At 39.1% G+C, this 22450-nt stretch overlaps 1 protein-coding gene across 1 annotated transcript in view; it reads left to right on the top strand.

Moving 5' to 3' along the window:
* The window catches only part of LOC122771396 (xenotropic and polytropic retrovirus receptor 1 homolog), a 30061-nt gene that overhangs the window by 4649 nt on the left and 2962 nt on the right, over window positions 1–22450 (top strand). Inside the window, exons 2-13 of the mRNA XM_044028952.1 lie at window positions 9611–9662; window positions 16202–16303; window positions 17111–17334; window positions 17559–17708; window positions 17934–18017; window positions 18927–19008; window positions 19362–19451; window positions 19892–19989; window positions 20130–20309; window positions 20805–20970; window positions 21054–21248; window positions 22144–22310. Of these exons, the coding sequence (XP_043884887.1) occupies window positions 9611–9662; window positions 16202–16303; window positions 17111–17334; window positions 17559–17708; window positions 17934–18017; window positions 18927–19008; window positions 19362–19451; window positions 19892–19989; window positions 20130–20309; window positions 20805–20970; window positions 21054–21248; window positions 22144–22310 (1590 nt within the window). The remainder of the gene's footprint in view (window positions 1–9610; window positions 9663–16201; window positions 16304–17110; window positions 17335–17558; window positions 17709–17933; window positions 18018–18926; window positions 19009–19361; window positions 19452–19891; window positions 19990–20129; window positions 20310–20804; window positions 20971–21053; window positions 21249–22143; window positions 22311–22450) is intronic.

Here is a 22450-nt window from a genome sequence, read left to right as displayed (position 1 = left end):
AACAGATTGCTTAATGGCTTTATGGCCTGAACACTCAAGGATTTGCATATCCTTACAAACTGCATGAAATGCAGATGATTCAGTAGTGGATTTTGACACACTGAGTCTATCATCTAAGATTTGCCTTGACTCATGTGAAAGCTTATATTGACTGGATACAGGATTGCAAAATATCATTAATGTACAATGTAATTGCATGAAAAAAACATACCTGATGTTCAAAGAAAGGATGTGGGCTTTTTACTTTTAATTTCAAGCTAAGCAAGTGGTGGAACATAACATTGATGATACTTTGATAAATGCAAAAAAGGATATCAAACCCTCAATCCGAATGTTGCTGAATTTCCCCCGGAGCCAATCATGCTGAGCGCTGCCTGAACAGTGCAGAAACAATGGCAAGTGAACAAGACTCTGAAAAAAGAAAGTTTGAAGAGTGCACTATTGTTTAAATAAAGTTTGTGGTTTGATTATATGTGTGCTTTTAATGAATTATTTTTACAATGCAATATTGCCTTTGCTAGTCTGAGTAATCTTATATTAAGATATCTAAACCGTACCGTTACCGTGGCCCAAAAACCGTGATACATACCAAACCGTGGGAAAACTGTACTGTTGCATCCCTAACATAGAGCGTTCTGATTTTTATTGAGGTAGAGGGAGAAGTTGGGGAATGGCTAACAAACCTTTCAAATTCAGTCTTTTAAGGGGCACACTTTAGTGTAAACACAGTGTAGGATTTGCTCTCAGGTTCCCCTCACAATTGGTAAATCGTTCTGTGATTGTACTTTGACGTTTGCCATATTAAAGTAGCATGTTGTAGTTCTGAACCTGAGACCAGAAGTAACATAGTGCCAATACAGGCAATGCTGACCTGCTCAGGCTTTGACAGAGGTAACATTCACCCAGTTGTAAGTTGATGTACCATCAAAATAATCTTGGAGACATTATTTGAAGGTTGAAATCCTTCATTGAGTTGGTTTAAATGGAGGATAATACAATTTTTACCAGGTGAATCCAAAGAAATAAACGTAGTCTTATGAGATCAAAGACGTCCAGAGTAGGGGAAATGGTCAGAGTAAAAAACAACAAATGGTATTGAGCCTCAAACTTATTGATGGAGGCAGATCAAGTGGGAAACATTTTCCTAAATTAGAGTATTTCAGTTGTCCTCTGAGCTTGTGCTGACCTCTGTTTTTGCTTGTTGGTGCAGTCAGCTTTGTGTAAGATGCTGACTGACTATATTCAAGTCCATATAACCTCATTTAATAAAACATGAACAATCATTTTAACCTGTCTATTTGATATTTTCTTTTGTCCTATGCAGTATTGTGTGTAGGACCAGATGGACAATGACTGTACCATTCAGCAGCACCTTGTTTCTTTATATATAACCTCCATATGCCATTGACCTGAGGTGTTTTATTCTTTCATAAATGAGCGCCTCACTTTTTACTGAGTCACCATAATGCAGTGGTGGAAACTCTAAGCTGCATGGGAAGTTAGTTTGCTGATGCTTGCTGGTTTTAGCTGAAGTGAAATGAGAAGCAGACAGAGACATAAGGGTGTATCAACAATTCTCTGTTTTGAATTGCAGCAGACAATTTTAGGTGCCTTCTGAAACTGGCAGACATAATTAAACACTTAACGCTTTATTTTCTGGAATTCTTTTTTGAATCATAGAGATACGTTGCATGTTGGGAATTTCACCTCAAGCCTCAAAGTACAGCAACAGAGTTGTATCTTAATACTCTAATAATAGATATAAAATAATACCAGTTTGTTTTGTCTGCAGAGATAAGATAAGGTATCTGAAGAGGCCACAGGCTTTAAATTCTGAAAAGACTTCAAATTCAAGTGCATTTGTTCTGTAGCCAAACATTTTTGTGATGTGTTTTGGTCCATTCATAATATTTTGTTGCTTTACAAAATCAATAGACTCTGAATTGTTGACATATTATGCCTTAAAGTGCTAAGTGGCAGCCCTGTCTTTTTCTGCGTGTCTGTGGGTTTTAGTCCTGTTGCTGGTCCGTCGTGTTGCTGTTTTCAGCAGAATACAGTCATGGAAGGCAGCTGCTGATTCTGCTGCTGCTCTGCTTCTGTTATGATTAAGATGAAAAGCTAACGATAAAGGACAGTGGAGGAGGAGTGGGAAAGAATAGAAGGTCAGAGAGAGGAGACGGCAGAGCAAAATGCTGGCCAGTATAGATGGAGAGATGTGGACAGATACGATAAAGGTTAGTGTTGGCACACAGATGAGATTTGTCCATTGAAGGTAGTTGAAAATATCAATAGAGGTGAATTAAAAGAGAGTCTTGACATTCTGAAAGGTTTTAATGCCATAATCATCTGATAAATGTACATCTTTCTACGACAAAAGGAAAAGGCTTTGTGTATGGGAAATGTTCTTGACATGAAAGCAACTGCCTTACATCAGCCTAACTGGTATTAAAGGGTCCATTCTTAAACCTACTCACTCATCATGCAAGTCAGTGCACATGCATAGACCACATGCATGGAGTTCCCACAGCTTTCTCGTCGGCAAAGTCTTATATGAAACATACTATATAATTATTCTTTTACACTTAAATTTAATGTGTGTAAACTTGCTGCAAAAAGCCAATTTACTTCTTTATCATTGTCAATTTTATTTTTGCTAGTCAGTCATGTTTCGTCACAAATGCACAGGAAACGATTTACAACCAGGAAACACATTGAAGGAGACAGTAACATGTACTTCTTTATTACACATGCACCCTACTAAAATACAACAAGTGTCGCCCCAAATGAAGGGAACACAGTCTGTTGATATTAATGACAGTATGAAATCTGCTTCTGAATTATGAAACAGTAAAGTCTGAAATGAAGCGTCTCTGTAGAAGAATGCTTCAAAATTCCTTCTGAATGTTGCATAGGTATGTTCCGCAGCAACTGGAAGAACTGGTTTCAGCTTATTAATGCCAAAAGAGATCCACCACAGTTTGACTGTTGGATGTGTTCAATAAAGACAGAAAAAGATTATACCTTCATTTTTTGTTCTTTGCACAAGTGCATTGTCTAATTAGACATAAATTGACAAATTATTGCAAAGAAAGCAGGTCTAACTAAACTATTAAAAGCAATCCACATTCTTCCCCTGTGGACTAAACATTGATGAGCCATAGCATTTAAAAAAAAAAAAGACCTTCCTAATCTGCTTTTGGACCTCCACGTGCCACTAAAACAGCTCTGAACTGTGAGGCATGCGCTCAAAACCTCTGAAGGTGCCCTGTGGTATGTGGCACAGGGACGTTGAGCAGCTGTATGTTGCAAGTTGGAGCGGCTGCGGATCAGACTTGTTGTTTCAGCACAACCCAGTCATCATTTAGTGGTTTGTGCCTCCTCTGACCACTGTCCGTAGGTACTCATCACTGCTGACCAGGAGCACCCCACAAGCCTTGTTGTTTATAAAATTCTTTCACTCAGCCTGTTGAAAGTGGTAATGTTAGACCCGGGTCATACTTTCTAGGTCTGTGTGTCTGTAGAGATCCACTTGGGTCCACGTTACGTACATGTCGCCATCTCCCCATTTCCGCAGTGGTCTGCACACGCGTGGACGTTGTTGAGCACCGTTACAGTTTGAGTGCACATTGACCAATACGTGCTGTCTGCGCACGCTCCATGGATGGTGCATGATGCTAAAGTTGTTTTGGTCTGTAACATAATAGGGAAACGCCATATACTAACGAGCCAAAAGGTGGCATATCACCACCTAGCAGAACAGACAGTTGTTCAATTAAATGGCGAAAGTGGAGCCACATGTGTGCATAGAAACTCTACTGAGGTACGAGGCCAGCGATAGGCTAGGACAAGGAGGGAGTGGACAGTGAAGGGGAAGGGAAGGACAGGACATAAGTAGGGTAATCTGTGAGGATAAGCAGAGCCCTCCTTCCTGCAGAGCTGCGTGTGTTTTGTTTTGGAAACTTGCACCTTCGCACATGCTGAGCCAGCCTACTGACCAAATACATACACACTCACACATCTGAGTATGGGAAATGGTTTAGCAGTATCTTAGTTGTGTGTGTGTGTGAATTTGTTACATTTTCTGGCATAATCACTGACCTTGTCAAGACCAGTAGTCCTCATGGAGACCTCGTCCTAGTAAGGCAGAACCGGTTGAGCTTGGGACTACTCTAACAATAATGATGATAATAATAGTAGCAATAATAGCTGCTCAAACCTGAGTGTGAGTGTGTTTACTGGGGAATACAACATGACAACAGATTGTTGAACAATGCACCACGACGTCGCCACAAGTTACTTTACATCATATTAAAAGAAACTGTTCTCTGTGGTTCTGTGTTCTTTTGACATTAGAGCCAGTGTAACAGTCAGATGCAGACAGGCTGTCCATTTCCATCATTACAATTCAGCACACATGTCACTGAGACTTCCTCTGCAGGTACTGTATTGGAGGTGTAGTGGAACAGCCAATAGGAGCACCCACTCTCTCTGAACTGCCCCTGCGTTTGGTCAGATCCTCCTGTGAAGTTGTGAGACCGTAAACGAGAGGAGGTGCACTAGGAAAGAGTCTAGTTCGCTCTCCGATCACTTGATGTTCATAAATCTTAACACTTATTATGTAATTAATGATCAATGTAAGCAAAAAGATTCTGCATTTTGTACTCGAGTGTACAGCACATTAGGGCTGAAACAATTAAAAAGAATTACTCGATGAATCGAGAAAATAAACGATTCATTGATTATGAAAATTATCATTAGTTACAGCCCTACAGCACATGCAATGTGAGTACAGTCTAACGGTGTGATTCCTAACATGTTCAAGGATGACCTGGTTAAGTTATCCCTCGTGTGACTGTTTGTCTGTTTCTCACACATCTCAAAATAATATGGGCTGGGCTTGGTCCCTTGTGGAAATACCAGTATGACGCTTGATATGGGCTTCAGCGTCTTCTCACTTTTCTCTGTGTGAGAAGAGTGTGTTTTTACAGTGAAAGTACATGGGGCTCACTTACAGCAGTTGATGTAACTCTCCTCTGCCTGCTGAGTGTCTAATCTCTCAGGTTACAGTGGCAAAAGGCCTTGCATTGATCCCGACCTCTTTCCTCAGATTATTGCTCTGTTTTCATGCCGTCATTGACTGAAAACACAAAGATTGTGTCGTTAGTGTTCAGTGTTACTGTTACAGTATCAAACAGGAGGACAGAGAAGTGGAGGCCAAATGTCGTCCATAATACCCCTGTAGAAGTATTTTCTAACTGTGGCAGAAGTGTGTCTGCTCCAGTTAAGTCTGGAGAAGTTTAGAAATGCTGCGTGATGTTTTAGTTTGAAAACTCCTGGGCTGCGTTTCATCCAGGACACATCAGTCAACACATTATTTATTATTCAAATCTCATTTAAGGGTTGAACTGAGCATAGTTTATAGATTCGCTCGACTTCTCTCTGTCCCTTGCGATGTACTCATACTCATACACCCTCACCAGCAAAGTGTGTTGTGAACCTCGAGTCAAGAAATTGTGTAATGTATATTTTGCAGTGGCTGTTTAATTATTTTCATTTGTTTGCCGTTGTCAAATTATGCATTTGTAGAATTAAACTTTGTTTTTTAAATTTTAATTTATTATCTATCTACAAATATCAAGAACTTCTATCTATCTGTTAATCACACAACTGCTGCTGGTAACTTGCATAAGAAATGCACGAGATATTGAAAGAAATCTCTAAAAGTGCTACTTCTGCCCCACCTACCGCAGAGATCATTATTACATTGATTGTTTTGTATATATCAATATCACTTGTAGAACTTCTTGTGGTGCATGTGATATTCCACAAAACCGAACAGTGGAAAACCAACAAAATCCTCTTGTATGGCTGCAGTACATTACAGTGCAGCAGTGGCATCTCTGTTGAACTGTGAGGAAAAGCCTTTACGTGACCACTTTGGGATGGAGCCCACAAATGATAGAAAGACAAATGTAATGTTAAACAAGGCTACAGGACTAGAAAAAAGATTAGTTTGTCCCCTCAAACAGCAATCACATTTGTATGGTATGTATTGTATTTGCATACAAGGAGGGGGAAGTAAGGTCTGTGATCACATGTCGTCAAAGGAGACACATTTAATGCCAGTTGTGAACCTTGTGGTTGGTCTAATAACAGATCGCTGTGGTATTCTGGGTGCAGATTATTTCTGATAAAGAGCTGAAACACACTCGTCTTGAAGCGAATCATTTTCATTTTAAAATGATTTAGGCTCCCACATCCGAGCACTGCAGCTCTATATTTAAGATGACAGCACAGTGGATGGTGGAAGACGTCTTTTTGCCTTCTCTGCTTTCTTTGTTGATGCTTGCTGTTGTGTACACTGTGTTGGTTGTTGTTGTTTACAGTAGTGTAGCAGCAGTACTGGTATAACAGTGACTGTAAGCTGACGGTGTGGCCTCTAACATGACCTTGAGTTGCTCTGCTGTTTGCTGCAGAAGTCGCTCTTTGACAGACTGGCGGGCAGAGTGGGGACACAGTGAGACTATTGTTGTCTTGTGCTCTGTTGCCATTTTGGCAGCGCTGACTGACCACTCTACTATCAAGCCCTTGAGTGAAAGCGATGGAAAAATGCCGTCTGTGTCCTCTTGTCTTGTTGTGACTCCGTGAGACTGAATGATTGTGGTGTCACTCCTCGTCTCTACACCAGAGACGAGCTGCAGTGCCACTGAAAATTGACTCACAGGCGGCATGAAGGAGACTGAATGGCTGCAGCAGCTTTACTGCATTGGTACAGGGCGCTGTAACCGCATGGAAGAAAGAATGATACAAATGCACATATCAACATATCTGTGATCTTATTGATTAGAAATTGATACAACAAAGGCACAATGAAATTAAGCATGTTGTCCTGAGTGTGTGACCCTTTAAAATAAGTCTTTACCTTACCTTTACAATTATTCAAAAGACAATTAGCAAGCCTCAGGATTTGTGACTTGACCATTGTCACATCCATAGGTTTGTGGATGTCACCTGTGACTATTCGTGTAATGTCCACTCATATGTGCCATTCCTCATCATCTATAATCATCTTATTTGGAACATAATTTTCAGAAGTTGAGACCGTTAACTCTGCAGGGAAATGTTTATTAATACTATATAAAACAATTGAGAATTATAGACTCATTTTCTCGTAGACATGCATTCAAGAGTTTTATTTGCGTCCAGTGTAGTCGCCCCCTGGTGGTTAAGTGCTACTTTTGTCTTTCTTCCTAGACTTCACTTCTCAAACTGAAATAGTTTCTATTTCTTATACATGGTCTATATTTATATGCTTTGGATTAAAGATTGGCATTATTATTAGATTATTCATGTGATTTAGACAATGTCAGTTAGTTAATGCAACTACTCGTGCTCATATTAAAAAATATTAACAATATCAACTTGATTGATTATTCTGTTCCTTCATCCTCCTGGTCATGTGCGTTGTTTTGAGTCTATCCAGCAGCATTACTGCAGGAAGTCATTGTAAGTTTACATTTGTACTTACTTTAAAATCAGTTGTGCTGTTTCCAAGAGGAAGGAGGATTTCCTCTTTGACAGCTCAGACAGGTCAAAGTGATGTGCACTGAAACACACCAGGATGTCGCCACAACAGTGGTCTTTCACCAGGTTCATGAGAGTGACAAGGTGTTTACTAACTGATATTTCAACCTGGTTTGTTTACCCAAGTAACTTTCAATTCACCTGAGGGTAAAATTAGTGTAAAATAGCCTTGAGATTCCAGTTTGGACTTTGAGCGTTGACATAAAAGCATTGAAAACCACTAGTTTAGAGAGAAATAATACTACATCATTAGTTCAGTACAAGTCCTTTCTCAACTGCTGCTGCTGTGGTGCAGATGCTGAGATACTGCTGAATTTGGGGGTGGGGTGTAGGGTCTCGGACGCACAGATAACTACTATCAGACTACAGACAGCTTGTATTTATTTACTTCTGTCACCAAAACATGTCTTTTGGTGACTGAAGACCTAAGCTGCATGAGTTCATTGAACAGTGTTTGTCTATTTGTGTGTTTTACTGTGGAGCAGTGTGTGTGGGTGAGTCAAAACAAGCCACCATATTAAAATATGGTACTCATCATCAAATACAGTCTTTGTTTTTTCATCCCAGTGCCTGTGTGAGCAAACGTGCCTCTCACGCCACTCTGCCGTGGCGTGTCAGCAAGAGTTTGTGCATCTCGCCTGTTTTGCACATGTGGTGCTCATGGGCCCCAGCAAAAAATAGACATTGAAAGGACTGTACTGTCACATTGACGTCACATAAAGTTGACATCTCTCACTGCAGTGCCAGTGTCTTGTTATTCTCACTCAGTATGAAAACTCCTATCATATTCATTCTATAAAAATAAAAAATATTCTATATTTTTAATACTTTTTTTAATACTTTTAATACTTTAATACTTTTTAATTTTTTAATACTTTTTAATACTTAAATATATACGGTTTATATGAAATTATATTTAAAACAATTTAAGGTTCTTTCATGTTATTTCAGTAGTTGAAAGAGTAGGTTGTGTTGTGTCAAAATGTAAAATGTTTATTTTATTTAGTCCAGGTTAGTCCCATTTTCAAAATAAGTCAGGGTACTAGATTTTGAAGTTCAGATTGAAGATTGTTCCAAACAGGTGCTGAAAACCTGAATCTTTTCGTTCTCAATTCTGTTCTTACGTTTGGAACAAGCAATTGCAAAATGTCCATTTGACCTCCATGACCTGCATTTAGAGCTCTCTCTTTATATGAATAAAGATAAACAACATTCACATGACTTGTTTTTGTTTACTATTCTTCACTCTACTGATTGTGCATCAACTATTGATAATAGAATGATTATCAAAGCCTTACTGTAAACAGACACACTGTTGTTGTGGAGACGCACATATTTGTGTGGTAGTGTTTTACACACACACATCAGACTATGTCGCCTAGGTGGTAGACAACCTCTGCTCAGACGGCTCCATCTGAGAAATGCTGTTTTTAAGTGTGACTGACTCACTTCTAGAGGCAAACTGATGTTTTTTATCAGAAGTGCCCTATTCGCATGCCAGAACACAACAAAAATCGTTCGCTATTTCTTGGTCTGCCATTTTAGTAGTAGTAGTTTATTTTGAACATGCAATAACATATATATAATATATAAATGAAATAAGCAACAACAAAAGAATAATACAAAAATGGGCAATGAGAAAAGAAACGTCAATTATTAATCTTCCTCTTACGTGACTCTTTTCTTATTTCTCTATATTTTTGTTACATTTCTGGATTGTGCCGGCCAAAAACTATAAATAAATAGTTACCACTGCTGCCATCTGGTAAATATATGCACATATGGTACGCACATGTATCATACTTTCAAATAATGCTACATTCACGAATAGCAGGAGGGGATATGGACAAAAATCATCTTAGATATCATTTTATATGATGATAATACACCTCTCTCACTGAGCACTTCATGAGGAACACCACAGTCCCTGTATGTGTAGTGGTGTTTTGCACTGTATTGTATCTCATTATAATAACCTCAAATGATTGTTGTTTCAATATTTTAAAAAACTTACTTTCTTTTGCAGGCTTTCAAAGAGATGATCTATGCTGCTCAAGACCAGGCTCCATCTGTTGAAGGTAAGGGAATGTTCCTCACTCAAAAGAACAGTTATTGTGTTAAACCCACAAATAATTGAAGCATAGATACAGGTACAGAATTTCCTTCATCCTATAATATTCCATGGAAAACGTGTATATCTTCTTAGTTTTAGCTTGGAACCAAAATCTGTGCATTCAGAATTGTGCATGGATACAACTTTTTTGTCACATAGCCAATTTCTTTGCACTTCATCAGTCGTGTGTGTTAATCAGATAATTATGTGTCTCAGTAAAAATACACTAAAAGCAGCCATAGCATGGCCAAAATGTGAGGCCTCAGAGTCCTAAAACGTTTTAAACCCAGTCATCAGAGACAATTTTCATCATCATGTAATTACAGGCCTCCCTGTGACACTGTACAAGTATCTCATAAAGTGACACAAAACAGTGAGATGAGCTCAACATGTTTTCCCTGTTATCTGTCCTCTCGTATGATATTTTGAAGAAGAGGAGCTTCTCTACTCTAAAGGCCAGTGATGGAACAGAATGTGAAGTCAACACTTAAAGGAACACAGATCACTGTCATGAACATGACTCTTTCACACTTAAGGTGGAGGCAAAAACTGAAGAACTTCTTAGTCAAGTGTTTCTGAACAGCATTGTGGTTATGCTGCTTTACTTCAATCATGTTGCATGCACGTTTTCAATTCTGGTGCCGATGTTAACAGATGCTCACATTAGAGCCTCGCTTCTTTGTCGTGTGTGAGTTGCATGGTTCCCCGCAAAAATAAACAGAGAGAAGATCTGTTGATAATTATATTGACATTCTACATAACATTACTTACTGTAGTAACTTAGCAGACACGCAGCCAGTGTTAAGACACACACGGGGAAGAACATAGTGCTGGGCGATATAGACTAAAACTGATATCGCGATATTTTTTGTTCAAATGGATATGCAATATTATAACGATATTTTGAACAAAACGGGTTAGCCTGCTAGCTCACCGGCTGGCCGCTCAGCTGACAGCTGAGAGCTGGAACCCGGCGTCCGGTGTGTACAACAGAAACCCGGAGACAGGGGACCAGAAACCTGGAGACCAGAGTCTCGGTGTCGGACACGGTAAACAATGAGCCACTGATGTGTTTTAAGTCCACTTGGAGCCGAAATCTGCGGCTAACAGCTGGTGCCGCTAAAAACTAGCGACAACAAACAGACATTACGTCACCAGCTCAACGTATATTTTGCATTAACGAGTAACGAAGATGGTTAAAAAAATTATTCTTTTTCTTAGCCACCAACTGCTCACTCTGTTTTGATGTGTAGCATGGGTTCTATCTAACATACAACGACCTCTATGCCGTGTTAACAGTTAAGCGAGCAGCTGGACTGGAGCAATGTCCATGTTTTATTTCGAGACATTACACAGAGGATAACACAAATGTCCAAATCGGTCACAGAGACGTTCAACAGATTCTCCTCTGCTTCCAGTACAAAATCTGTGTTATGTCCAACTGAGCTCATGTGTCAACAGAGCTAGTCATGGTGACATTTTCGTCACGCAACTGGTGCCAAGCCGGAAAAATAAGGACATTTGAACATTCTCTTACTGTTGTCTATAAGAGAAAATACTGAAAACCGCAGTCTAATTAAAAGAAAACCGCAAGAGACTCATAGAAGTGCAGCAGTTTGAAGTCATCAGTCTATTTATTACTTATTTTGAAATATGTCAACAGCCAATAGTTGAATAAGAGGCCATGAATATTGATTTACACTCCACTCCGGCAGGTGGATGTAAGGCCCTTCTTAACTGGTTTGCCAACTGCCAATAGAATTTTTAACCCACAGAAGAAAAAACTGTTTTCTGTTTCCTGTTTGCCATTTTGCTACAGCAGATGCTCCCTGGCAGTCATCATGACGTAGTATGAACTTGAAATTACAATAGAAGATGCTCCAGACACGTTTCAATCCATTTGTTTGTTTTGGATACTAGAGGTTCACACATGGACAGCATACGGCCCCAGAACATACAACTGAGAACAGAAGTTGCACATCTGTCAGGATTAAACAATGGACAGCAAAATAAAAATGGGATAAGTTAAAGATTTATCCAAAATATTATAGACATAATAATATTACAGAATAATAGTAATTTAATCTGTGAAGACCTAACAACGAGATTAATTTGCAAACATATTCTTAAAACAATCTGGCTCATATTTAATCTGGTGAGCCGTTTCACAAGTGGGTGAAATCAGTTATTCCTAAATCAAAAAGCAAGAACGTTCTGCGATGCAAACGCACTGCTCACACATCCAGTGTGGGCCCTGTTCAACAGCACAAAACCTATATGTAGACGCTAAAAATCATCCTGCACCTTTTTCTATGAGTTGTCAAACAGAAAACTCGTCAATTATATGTGTTACCACACCAAAACCCAGTAAATGAGACCTATGAGACTGTTGTGCAACTTCTTTCCAAAACAAACAGCACTGACATTAAATGATCATCACCTAAGGTTTAACTGTGAACTTTCCTCCTCCCACTGCTATTAGTCAGGGTTTTTTTTCTCTCCACTAAATTGGCACCAATTTTCAGTCATACTGGTCTTTCGAAAGGTTATTAAGCAATCAGTGATGGCATACCAACCTGACATTTCTAACTCTAGTTTAGAGCCAAAGTTGGTCACATGGAGAGGGAGAGACAAAGATAGAGACACCGACAGTGATGGAAACAGAGTGAGCAGAGAACACAGAGGTGGATCATGAGGGAGACCTTAGAAACCAGGTGGGAGGATAAAAGGAATGATAGATGGGCAGCGGGATTGATTTAACAAGCCTCTCTTCGTACGTAAAAGTACCCAACATCACTACAATCTGCCTGTGTCTCAAATTCTGCTCTCTTAAATCCACTTGGGAGTTTATCTGCATTTGCACTATTAAAAGATTTTTACAGACGATTTAATGCTAAGATTTTAAACACTGTGAATAATTCAAATGGATCAAAGTGGGCTTGGAAATTAAAGTGGTCTCCTAAGATGCAGAAGCTGTTGCATAAACATGGTATAAAGTCACAGGGCAGATAACTTACTGTAAAAGGTAGAGCATTACACTGGCATTGAAGAGGAAGTCTATTTAAAACATTTTCCAGCTCATGTTCTGATTCAAAAACAAGTCACAGAAAATATCTTTTAATAATGTGGAAAGAATTAAACAAAATGGCCGAAAATGAGACAGTCAGGTGGATGTATTTATCAGCCAGAAGGAGAAACAAGAATAGAAGAGTCTCTGAATCACAGTAGATATTAACTGCATGTGATGTGACTATAAACTTCTGAACATAGGACCATACACAAGGACAGTGTCAGACCCAAAGGCCAGACTGATGATTAATCAAAGAGCCGTTTCATATCTGATTTAAAAAAGGTAGAAAAACAAGATATGGTAGAATAAACTGACAGACATAAAACAGACGAAAAATGAGGTATAAATGAGCCTTTAACCCCAAGACGGTCACAGTTATCTTTCCATGTCTGTCAAATAAAGGGTTGTTGAAAATAATCACCTGCACATAATGATTTATAGGAAAGTAAAATCACAATTGATTGATCTTTTTATTATTTTATGGAATAATTGATTAATTGTCCAAAAAAGTCTTAAATATTTATCACGGTTTCCCAAACCTTAAAATCATGATGTTCTCAAATGTCTTGTTTTCTCCACAAACCAACTCAACTTATTTGAATGATTTCTTTGTTATATAGAGCAAAGAAGCCAGAAAATATTCGGACTGATTTAAGGTTTGTGAGAAGAGTCAAACCAATTAACCAATTATCAAAATAGCCCCAATACACAGTCCTAGTCAAATGTGTATAATTGGTAAGACAAAACAAACCAGCCTCTATCCTTTTCAATACCATAAAATGTCCTGTTGAAGTGTCTTTGAGCAACACACTGAGTCATGATGGTGGAACACACCTCTGCTTTGCGCAGCTTTCAAATGTGAGTGTGTGTAACTGAGAGCAAAGCAGGGTGTTGCTGAAAAATAGACCCAAAAAAACACCAATTGTCAAATGGAAAGTACAGCCTATTACTGAGAGACAGACATGTCATAATGGTAATAATGATAATAATCATGATGGCATGAGCTTAGATGGAACGAAAAGAGCAGAATAAGGCTAAAAAGGGATAAGGAGATTACTGTAGTCTGACTGTGGTGGCTGTTTGTGTGCTGAGGAGGGAGGGGAATGGCTAGGACTCTCCAATTTAGTTAATTTGGTGTCTTGTCTAAAAGCAGTTGGCCTGAAACACGGTGAATCACTGACTCTGTGCGGTCTGACTCAAAACCACCTGCGCGGTCTGTCGTCTGGTTGTTGTTGACAAAGATAGTGGGTACAAGTTTGCGGTCGGACACACCGGTTCACCGTATCCACTGTTCAATTAAGAGTTTACCAGAATCTGTCCCAGCACAAAAATCATTACAATTGCAAAATTCTGTTCTGCTAAAACTGACTCAGTGTGAGGAACAAGATGTCAGACATCTACCATGGCATTTGGAATAGAAATACATGTACATTTAACAAAGAAACAGAAGATGAATCACTGTCAGTTGTCCTGAATATGTCGGAACATGGACTTAATCCCTGTTGAACCACCCAGGATGGATATTCCTACAAGTGGACAGCTTTAACTACAACATGTTCACACTATGCACTACAATTTTCCAAATTGGCTGCTGATTAGAAGTCTTGTCACTTGTCTTTGAAATTTAAAATATACACATATACAGTATATTGTTTTTTTGACTAACACTAAAGAGGACCTGGCATGAAAGGCTCCGTGTCTTTCCCTCAGGGGCCACAGCAGGAGAATTGCTACAGTAACGACAGCAGCTCTCAGCTAAATGTCACCGAAAATAACAAACTAATTACTGACCTTAGAAACACAGATTAGCTCGCAGAGAGCATATGCTTGATGACAACATTGAAATGATGAGCTCTTGTGTTTGGATCACATTACACGCCTGTTTCACAACAAACACTCTGGTTCATTTGGCCCAGGAAAGGCCACTTCAGTGTAGACGACTGTGGAGTCCGAAAGGGTAATATGTGGAGAAACAAATTGAATTTCCCGAATTTCCTAAAAGGGAAATTGTCCCTTTGCACATCAACCATTTAGCATTTTAGCAGTAAAGGCATAATTTTGTGTTTCTGATCATATAAACAATGCCTCAATTTAGAAGTAAGTCGGGACAGTGTCGCAGTTAACCAGCATGCAAAAGTGAGGATGCTAAATGGGATTCCATCATCATTCATCTAATTATTTACACCTGTGTTTTTCCTACTGTGACTTGTCAAATTGGCAAAGTAACAGAAAGGAAAACAAGTGCAGCTTATTAGTTATGATAAGTGATTCATTTTAGAATCAATTAACATTAGCCCATTCATTGTTCACAATTAATCCTCAACCTCAAGTAAAAGTATAAAACATTTCCCCATTGTAGGACTAATAAAGGATTATCTTGGCTAACAGAATCCTAGCATTTTTCAGAATTTGAACAATTTAGAACAAAGTTATGGTCAAATGTGTAGCTGCACATCACTTTTAAAAACGTCTAAATTAAGAATGTGCATTCTAAAGAATTCTATTAATTAGTATCAATACTAGGGCAGTGCGTTGGTAAGAATCTGACATTAGAGGAAACATATCCCAATACGCGAGTGATGATACAATGTACTGCGATATGTAGGGACAACACTCATTCATCACAAAGAGTGCATCTTCCTCAAAACAAGAACTTCTGATGCCATTGTGTTTGTTTTTTCTTCAGTCGATCAGTGAGGGTCACAGACAGACTCTTGATTGATTATTGGAGTCCAACAAAGAGATTGACTTGAGCATTTTGAACCTACCCTTTGAACTTTTAACTGAAAGTCTCTAAGTCTACTTGATTTGATTTGTGTTGTAACCCTCTCAACAAACTTCCACATAGTCTTCAACTTAAAACCGTTTGATTGTTTTTACTGTGGTGTTATATGTGTTTATGTGGACTCTGAGCTGTGTTGTACAGTCATGCATTGGTGAATAAAACAATTATAAAAAACAAAGCACTAGTATTTCTGCAGATCTTTGCAGAGGTTGTATCAAGTATTTTGTTCCTGTTAAAGTGGGAGAGCTCTTAAATCTATTTCTAGATTCAAATTTATTGAATAATATTGAATTTCTCACCCCGCAACCCTCATGGGGAGGATAAAGCGGTAGAAAATGGATGGATGGGTGATTTTAAGAAGCTACTGTGTCACTGCTCCACCTGCTGGTCACTGCGGGTCAGGGCAGGTTTTTGCTGCATGAACCATGAGAAAGCAGAAGGGAAAAGCACATTTAATGTATAAACACACTTACTTTGTACACATACGGTCAGTGACTGCAGTAAAAGTCAAGGGCATGGAGGACTGACCGTCATCATCTCCTCACTTTCCCTCCTCTCTTCAGTCAGGCACATTAAGATGTTGTTGCTATGAGACAAGTAGCTGTAAAAGCTCCTCACTAACATCACATGTCATGTCTTTCTCTTCCAGTCACCGATGAAGATACAGTCAAGAGGTACTATGCCAAGTTTGAGGAAAAGTTCTTCCAGACATGTGAAAAAGAACTGGCCAAGATCAACACCTTCTACTCTGGTAATGACCACAACCAACATCTCACAACAATGTTCACTCACTGAGCTCTTTATTAAAAACAGTGGTACACACACATGTACCTGGTTGATGGAGTTACGGGCTGGTTTGGTCTCCTCAGATCTTTCCAGTAGAAAACCTTTAAAATGTGATAGAACAGGAACGACATGGTCTGACTATTTTGAGCAAATAAACAAAATGCTTAGTTATGCTGGCCAATATGGTTTATAAATAATATCTTGATATTTTTAGTCGTGGTTGTTTCTCTGGAGTGGAGTGACAATACACTGTAAATACACTTATTACAATCTATTATCTACTGTTTATCATCTTAAAATACAGTTATCTGTCAGATAATACCTGCTTTATATCTTTGGCTTCTTAATGTTAAATGGACGTCATCTACATGTGTTGGAAGCAACGTAATTGCCTTCATATATGGTCAAATTCTGCTATAACAGTGTTATTAAGGGACTTTTTTTCAATTATAATTTTGTTGATGTTATGTATTTTTTTTAATCAATGTATATAATATTTAATTTATAATATTTAGTGTATTTCACAAAGTAATTCAACATAATAAATATGATGAGTAACCAGCCTGTAAAACCAGGAAAAGTCATCACAGATACTCAAAGTCTAAGACAATGTCTTGTCTCATGTCAAGACATAAATATAATATAATTTATATATTGCCCAGCCCCACTACTTATTATTAGTGTGTTGTTCACTATATTTGAGAGGAGAGATCTGTGTTGCTGTCGTCCTCTCCTCTCTATCCTGAGCACTCGTTTCCTCTTCTCCTTTCAGAAAAGCTGGCCGAGGCTCAGCGGCGCTTCGCCACGCTGCAGAATGAGCTGCAGTCCTCGTTGGACGCCCAGAGAGAGAGCACGGTGCATGGGCGGGGCCTGAGGAGAAGGAAGACGGTGTTTGCCCTGTCGCAGCAGGAGCGATGCAAACACAGAAACATAAAGGACCTTCAGCTGGCCTTCTCCGAGTTCTACCTCAGCCTCATACTGTTGCAGAACTACCAGGTGCAATAGCAGCAACACACAAACACACAGGGGTTACATTTGCATTGAATTGGATGCCGTTGATGTGTGTAGGTCACAGCTGTCACATCCTGTTTCTACTGCACTGAATTGCTCCAAGTAGATGTTTGACTTGAGTTAGGTGAATTGGAATTGTTCATTTTACATTTTGAATATAACTCTGTTCTGGTATGTGTGTGTGTGTGTGTGTGTGTGTGTGTGTGTAGAACCTGAACTTCACAGGTTTCAGGAAGATCTTGAAGAAGCATGACAAGATTTTGGAGACACCGAGGGGGGCCGACTGGAGGGTGGTCCATGTCGAAGTGGCTCCATTTTACACTTGCAAGAAAATCACACAGCTCATCTCGGAGACGGAGGTACTCACACAAATATATACAGAAGTTTGGAGCAGTATGTCCAAGTGAAGAAAAGCAGGTGAAAAGAGGGAAGAGAGAAAATCTGCACTTGAGCAGAGAATATTAGAGAGAGGGTTTGACTGAAACAAACGTATATTGTGAACATAAACAGCATGGATACATATTGAGTGTTTATGTGGAGAAACAAATTGAAACCACCTCTCAAAACTCCTTGTGTTTTTTCAGGCGTTGGTCACAACAGAGCTGGAAGGTGGTGACAGACAGAAGGCCATGAAGAGGCTGAGGGTCCCTCCACTGGGAGCTGCACAGGTCTCCTGTCTCTCTCTCTTTCTCTTTTTCTCTCTCTCTCTCTTTCTCTTTCTCTTTTTCTCTCTCTCTCTGTCTCTCACACGCACACACATTCTTCTACAACATTCTTAGTTAAGATAATCACAGACAATACATTACCCTAACTGTAACATCACAACTAAATGCATAATCCTGACCCATAACCTAAAACTCAAATCCACGTATCAACCTTTAAAAAGCCTGTTTAAGTAAGGTCAGGATGTCCTCACAAAGATGGTTTTGAAATAAAATGTGTACTCACAGTCTACTAAAGACATGTGTACACACACACACACACACACACCAATATAGTGCTCATCCTGTTTTACGGTGTGATTTTACAGCAGTTTTATTACGGTGTTATTGTTTTACAGGCTGAATTTCTCCTTTTCATTGTTACATTTTTTCACTGAGACGTCTGATCAATGTAGTGAACTCTGAATGGAATTTTCACAGACATTTACAAGCAATTACAGTTCATTCATAATTGCATAATAAAATTACCTCCTACTCTACTGAGTACAACACATTCAAATTGAATCACTGCCATCACAGCACATGACATGTTATTAAATCCAAGATCAAAGTGTATTTGAAGTTCTAATGAAATAGGAAGAGCTGTAGTAGTGCTGCTGCTGCGGCTGCTGTCTGGGTTGAATGGATAGGTGGTGCACCTATCTGTTGTGTATGAAATAAAAAGCTCATGGAATCATTTTACTGATACAGATGCTTTGGACACTTTATGTGACATGTTTTATGTTTTGCACACACAGTGGAGAACAGCTCAGATCATTTATAATGCAGAGTTTACAGTTAAAAACACATGATATTTCTGTATCATACATTATCCCTCTGACAAACTGACTGGGCTTGTCTATTGTCTGCCCGCAGCCTGCTCCTGCCTGGACCACCTTTAGAGTTGGACTTTATTGCGGCGTTTTCCTGGTCTTATTGGTTTCTGTGGTCATCACAGGTAACACACACATACTCACTAACATACAGTATGACTTGACTCAGAATCATAACATGATTTCTTTCTTTCATGAGCATTTAGGTACACAGGGCATGCATATGTAGTCTTGATGCAGGAGAGTGAAACATATTGTTAAAATAGCAGGTCCTTTTTTAAAGTGGATTAAATGTGATTTTATTTTGTTTTCCCTGCTAACAGTCATATTTTCACTGAGCTGTCTTGTGTTGGTTCTAGGCACAACTGCCTTTCAGACAAACATCACAAATCACTCAAATTGTTGTTGCATAATGTGAAGTATTTTAGTTTCTTTGTGTAACTATAGTAACAGTCTCTGCATCTCTCTGTGTCATTAGGAGCTGTGGTGATTGATAGCGATGATGTTTGGCCTATGGTCAGGATCTACAGAGGAGGATTCCTTTTAATAGAGTTCCTCTTCCTGTTAGGTACACACACATCACACACACACAAACAATAATGGTAAGTAGTATTTAGGGTCTCATTCCTTCAGGTGAGACTGGCCGTGCCCTGACAGTGTCAGGTAGGTTCTATATAAACCAGGGGTCTGCGTCCCCACATCCCCAAATAGTGAAATTGTATTTATAACAACACTAATACATTAGGTTATATTTAACACATTATTAAAAGAGCTTTGAAATGGTGTGCAAAATCATCCTGAATACTTTTAGTTTGCAACGTTTGCAATGGACTATCAAAATATCATTTTATTAATGAATTAATTAAACTGTCAGACTTTTTTCCACATTCACTGGCCCCCCAGGTCATTTTGAGTTTGAGGCCCCTGATATAAACAGTCATGAACAGTACACTAGAGTATCTCCACCTGTTCCGAGCTGCTGTCTGATTGTCTGTCTTCATCTTTCAGGCATTAACACGTACGGCTGGAGACAGGCAGGAGTCAACCATGTGCTCATATTTGAGCTCAACCCCAGGAACAACCTGTCTCACCAACATCTGTTTGAGGTCTGAGTCTGTTCATACACACAACCACAACAAGACAGACAATTCATTTGTTGCTCAGGGTTTCACAGTGTGTTGTACTTCAGCTTTACCATGACTTTGATGAACAGTTAAGCTGAATCTGTGTGTGTGTGTGTGTGTAGATTGCAGGTCTGCTGGGTGTGCTGTGGTGCGTCAGCCTGCTGTCGTGTCTCTTTAGGAACAGCATCCTGGTGCCAATGCAGGCAAACCCTCTGGCTCTCTACGGCTTCTTCTTCCTCTTCCTCATCAACCCCCTCAAGATGTGCTACTACAAGTCACGCTTCTGGCTACTTAAACTCCTGGTAATTTCATTATATACAGTAAAAAAAAAGCACACCTGTCGGGCATCAGACGTATTTACAGTCAATAAGGGCTGCAATGATTATTCGATTAATCGTCAACTATTTTGATAATAGATTAATCGGTTTGAATGTTTTTGAAGCACTGTAATCAATATGAAATGGTTTTTGACTGGTGCTGCATGTGGTATTCTTACATAGTGTGTTACATACAAGTGTCAGCACTTATTACTCCTGTGCCAAGAAGCAGGTGGTACAAGCTTACTCAAACAAAGCTGTCAGTGGGGACAAGAGAAAAAACTGTTTTTTGAAGTTGGAAGTGTTGTCAAGCAACAGAGGATAAACTGGTCTTTATTCTCACATAAAAAACAGCAATTTTAGCTCACATGATGCTATCGTTTCACTTTTAAAAAGTTAAATCTGTTCATTAATTTTGCCCACCGGCTTCAGTTGGTTGTGTACAGATAAATCAGTGTGCGTTTTTGACTTCCTCCGCAGTTCCGAGTGGTGACCGCCCCGTTTCATCGCGTAGGCTTCGCAGACTTTTGGCTCGCTGACCAGCTCAACTCTCTGGTGGTGGTTCTGATGGATCTGGAGTACATGATCTGTTTCTACAGTTTTGAACTGAACTGGAAGAAACATGACGGACTCATCAGCAGTGAAGGTGAGACAGAATACGACTGCAGACAGTAAAGACCGTGAAGACACCTTAACATGTCCACCCTCCATCTTTGTCATTGTTTGCAGGTAGAGACGTGTGTAATTCATACTCCTATGGCGTCCGTGCGGTGATTCAGTGCCTTCCTGCGTGGTTCCGATTCGTCCAGTGTCTCCGACGTTACCGTGACACCAAGCGGGCCTTCCCTCACCTGGTGAATGCTGGGAAATACTCAACATCTTTCTTTGTTGTCACCTTTGCTGCCCTGTACAAGACACACAAAGGTAGAACTGTTTTCACATGCACCTTTACTGTAACATCATTAAAGAGTCCCAAATGCCTTAAAATCACTCTTAATCTCTAATTTAATCTGCTTTTAAGGGCCAGTGCGTAGGCTGTAGGGCTGAAACAATTACTCGATTATTAATTGATTACTAAATGAATTTTCAGCTATTTTTTTTATTTATTTATTTTTATTTAAAGTTGTAAATTTACAAGATAAAGTCTTAAATTTACACCTGCAGAGACCCCAACACCTTAGAGTATATGGATTGATGTGATAAACTAGAGAAACCAAAAAACCCCTCTGAATGGCCAGCTGATGCGTCCACCGATAAAACCTGCAGTGGACCAGTTTGAGCTATTTCCTCCTCCACAAAAGCAGCAATTTCCTCAAAATCTGCATGGTTCTTTCTTCTTATTCTCCTCTTCTAAAACAACAGGTTAGAATATTACGACTTTAACCGCATAAATTAAGACTTTATTCTCGAAGTCTGTGAATTTTTTTTTCCGTCGTAGGTATTAAATCAATCTTACATGTGAATATTTTCTGGTTTATTTGCTCGATATAACAAATAAATCATTGAAACTGAATCATTTTGTTTTATGGACGAAATAAGACATTTGAGAACATCATTTATAGGTTTGAAAAAAACAAAAAACTGATCAACATTTTCTGGCATATTACTGATATTGGATATCTTTTACCTCAGGTAGCTAAAAAAAACATGAAAAAACCCTTCCTAGAGTCAGTGTTGTATTTTGGCTACTGAACCAACATGGTACAACTACACACGGCTCCTGTAGATCTTAATTGTAATTGTTAAATATGCTAATATGTTTGCTTTTGTGTAAAAAATATTCAAGTTTTATTTACGCTTTATTTACTCTCCTCCTTAGCCGAATCTCACGCTGATACCCACATCTTCCTCTACTTGTACATCTGCTGTTCCGTGATCAGCTCATGTTACACACTGGTGTGGGATCTAAAGATGGACTGGGGCCTGTTTGACCGCAACGCAGGAGAGAACGCCTTCCTGAGAGAGGAGATTGTCTACCCTCATAAGGTATTTGTCCACATTAGAGCGCAGAGACAGAGAAACGTCCTGATACTGACATGATCATTTCTTTTTGTGAAACATAACCGTTTGGTTTATTGAAAATAGATGTATTACAAGTAAAAATAAATGATAATAAGTGGAAACTG

The sequence above is a fragment of the Solea senegalensis genome, linkage group LG1 (assembly GCF_019176455.1).
Source record: "Solea senegalensis isolate Sse05_10M linkage group LG1, IFAPA_SoseM_1, whole genome shotgun sequence".
Lineage (NCBI taxonomy): Eukaryota > Metazoa > Chordata > Actinopteri > Pleuronectiformes > Soleidae > Solea > Solea senegalensis.
Note: the sequence above shows the minus strand (reverse complement) of the source record. Positions and strands in the feature narration are given on the sequence as shown.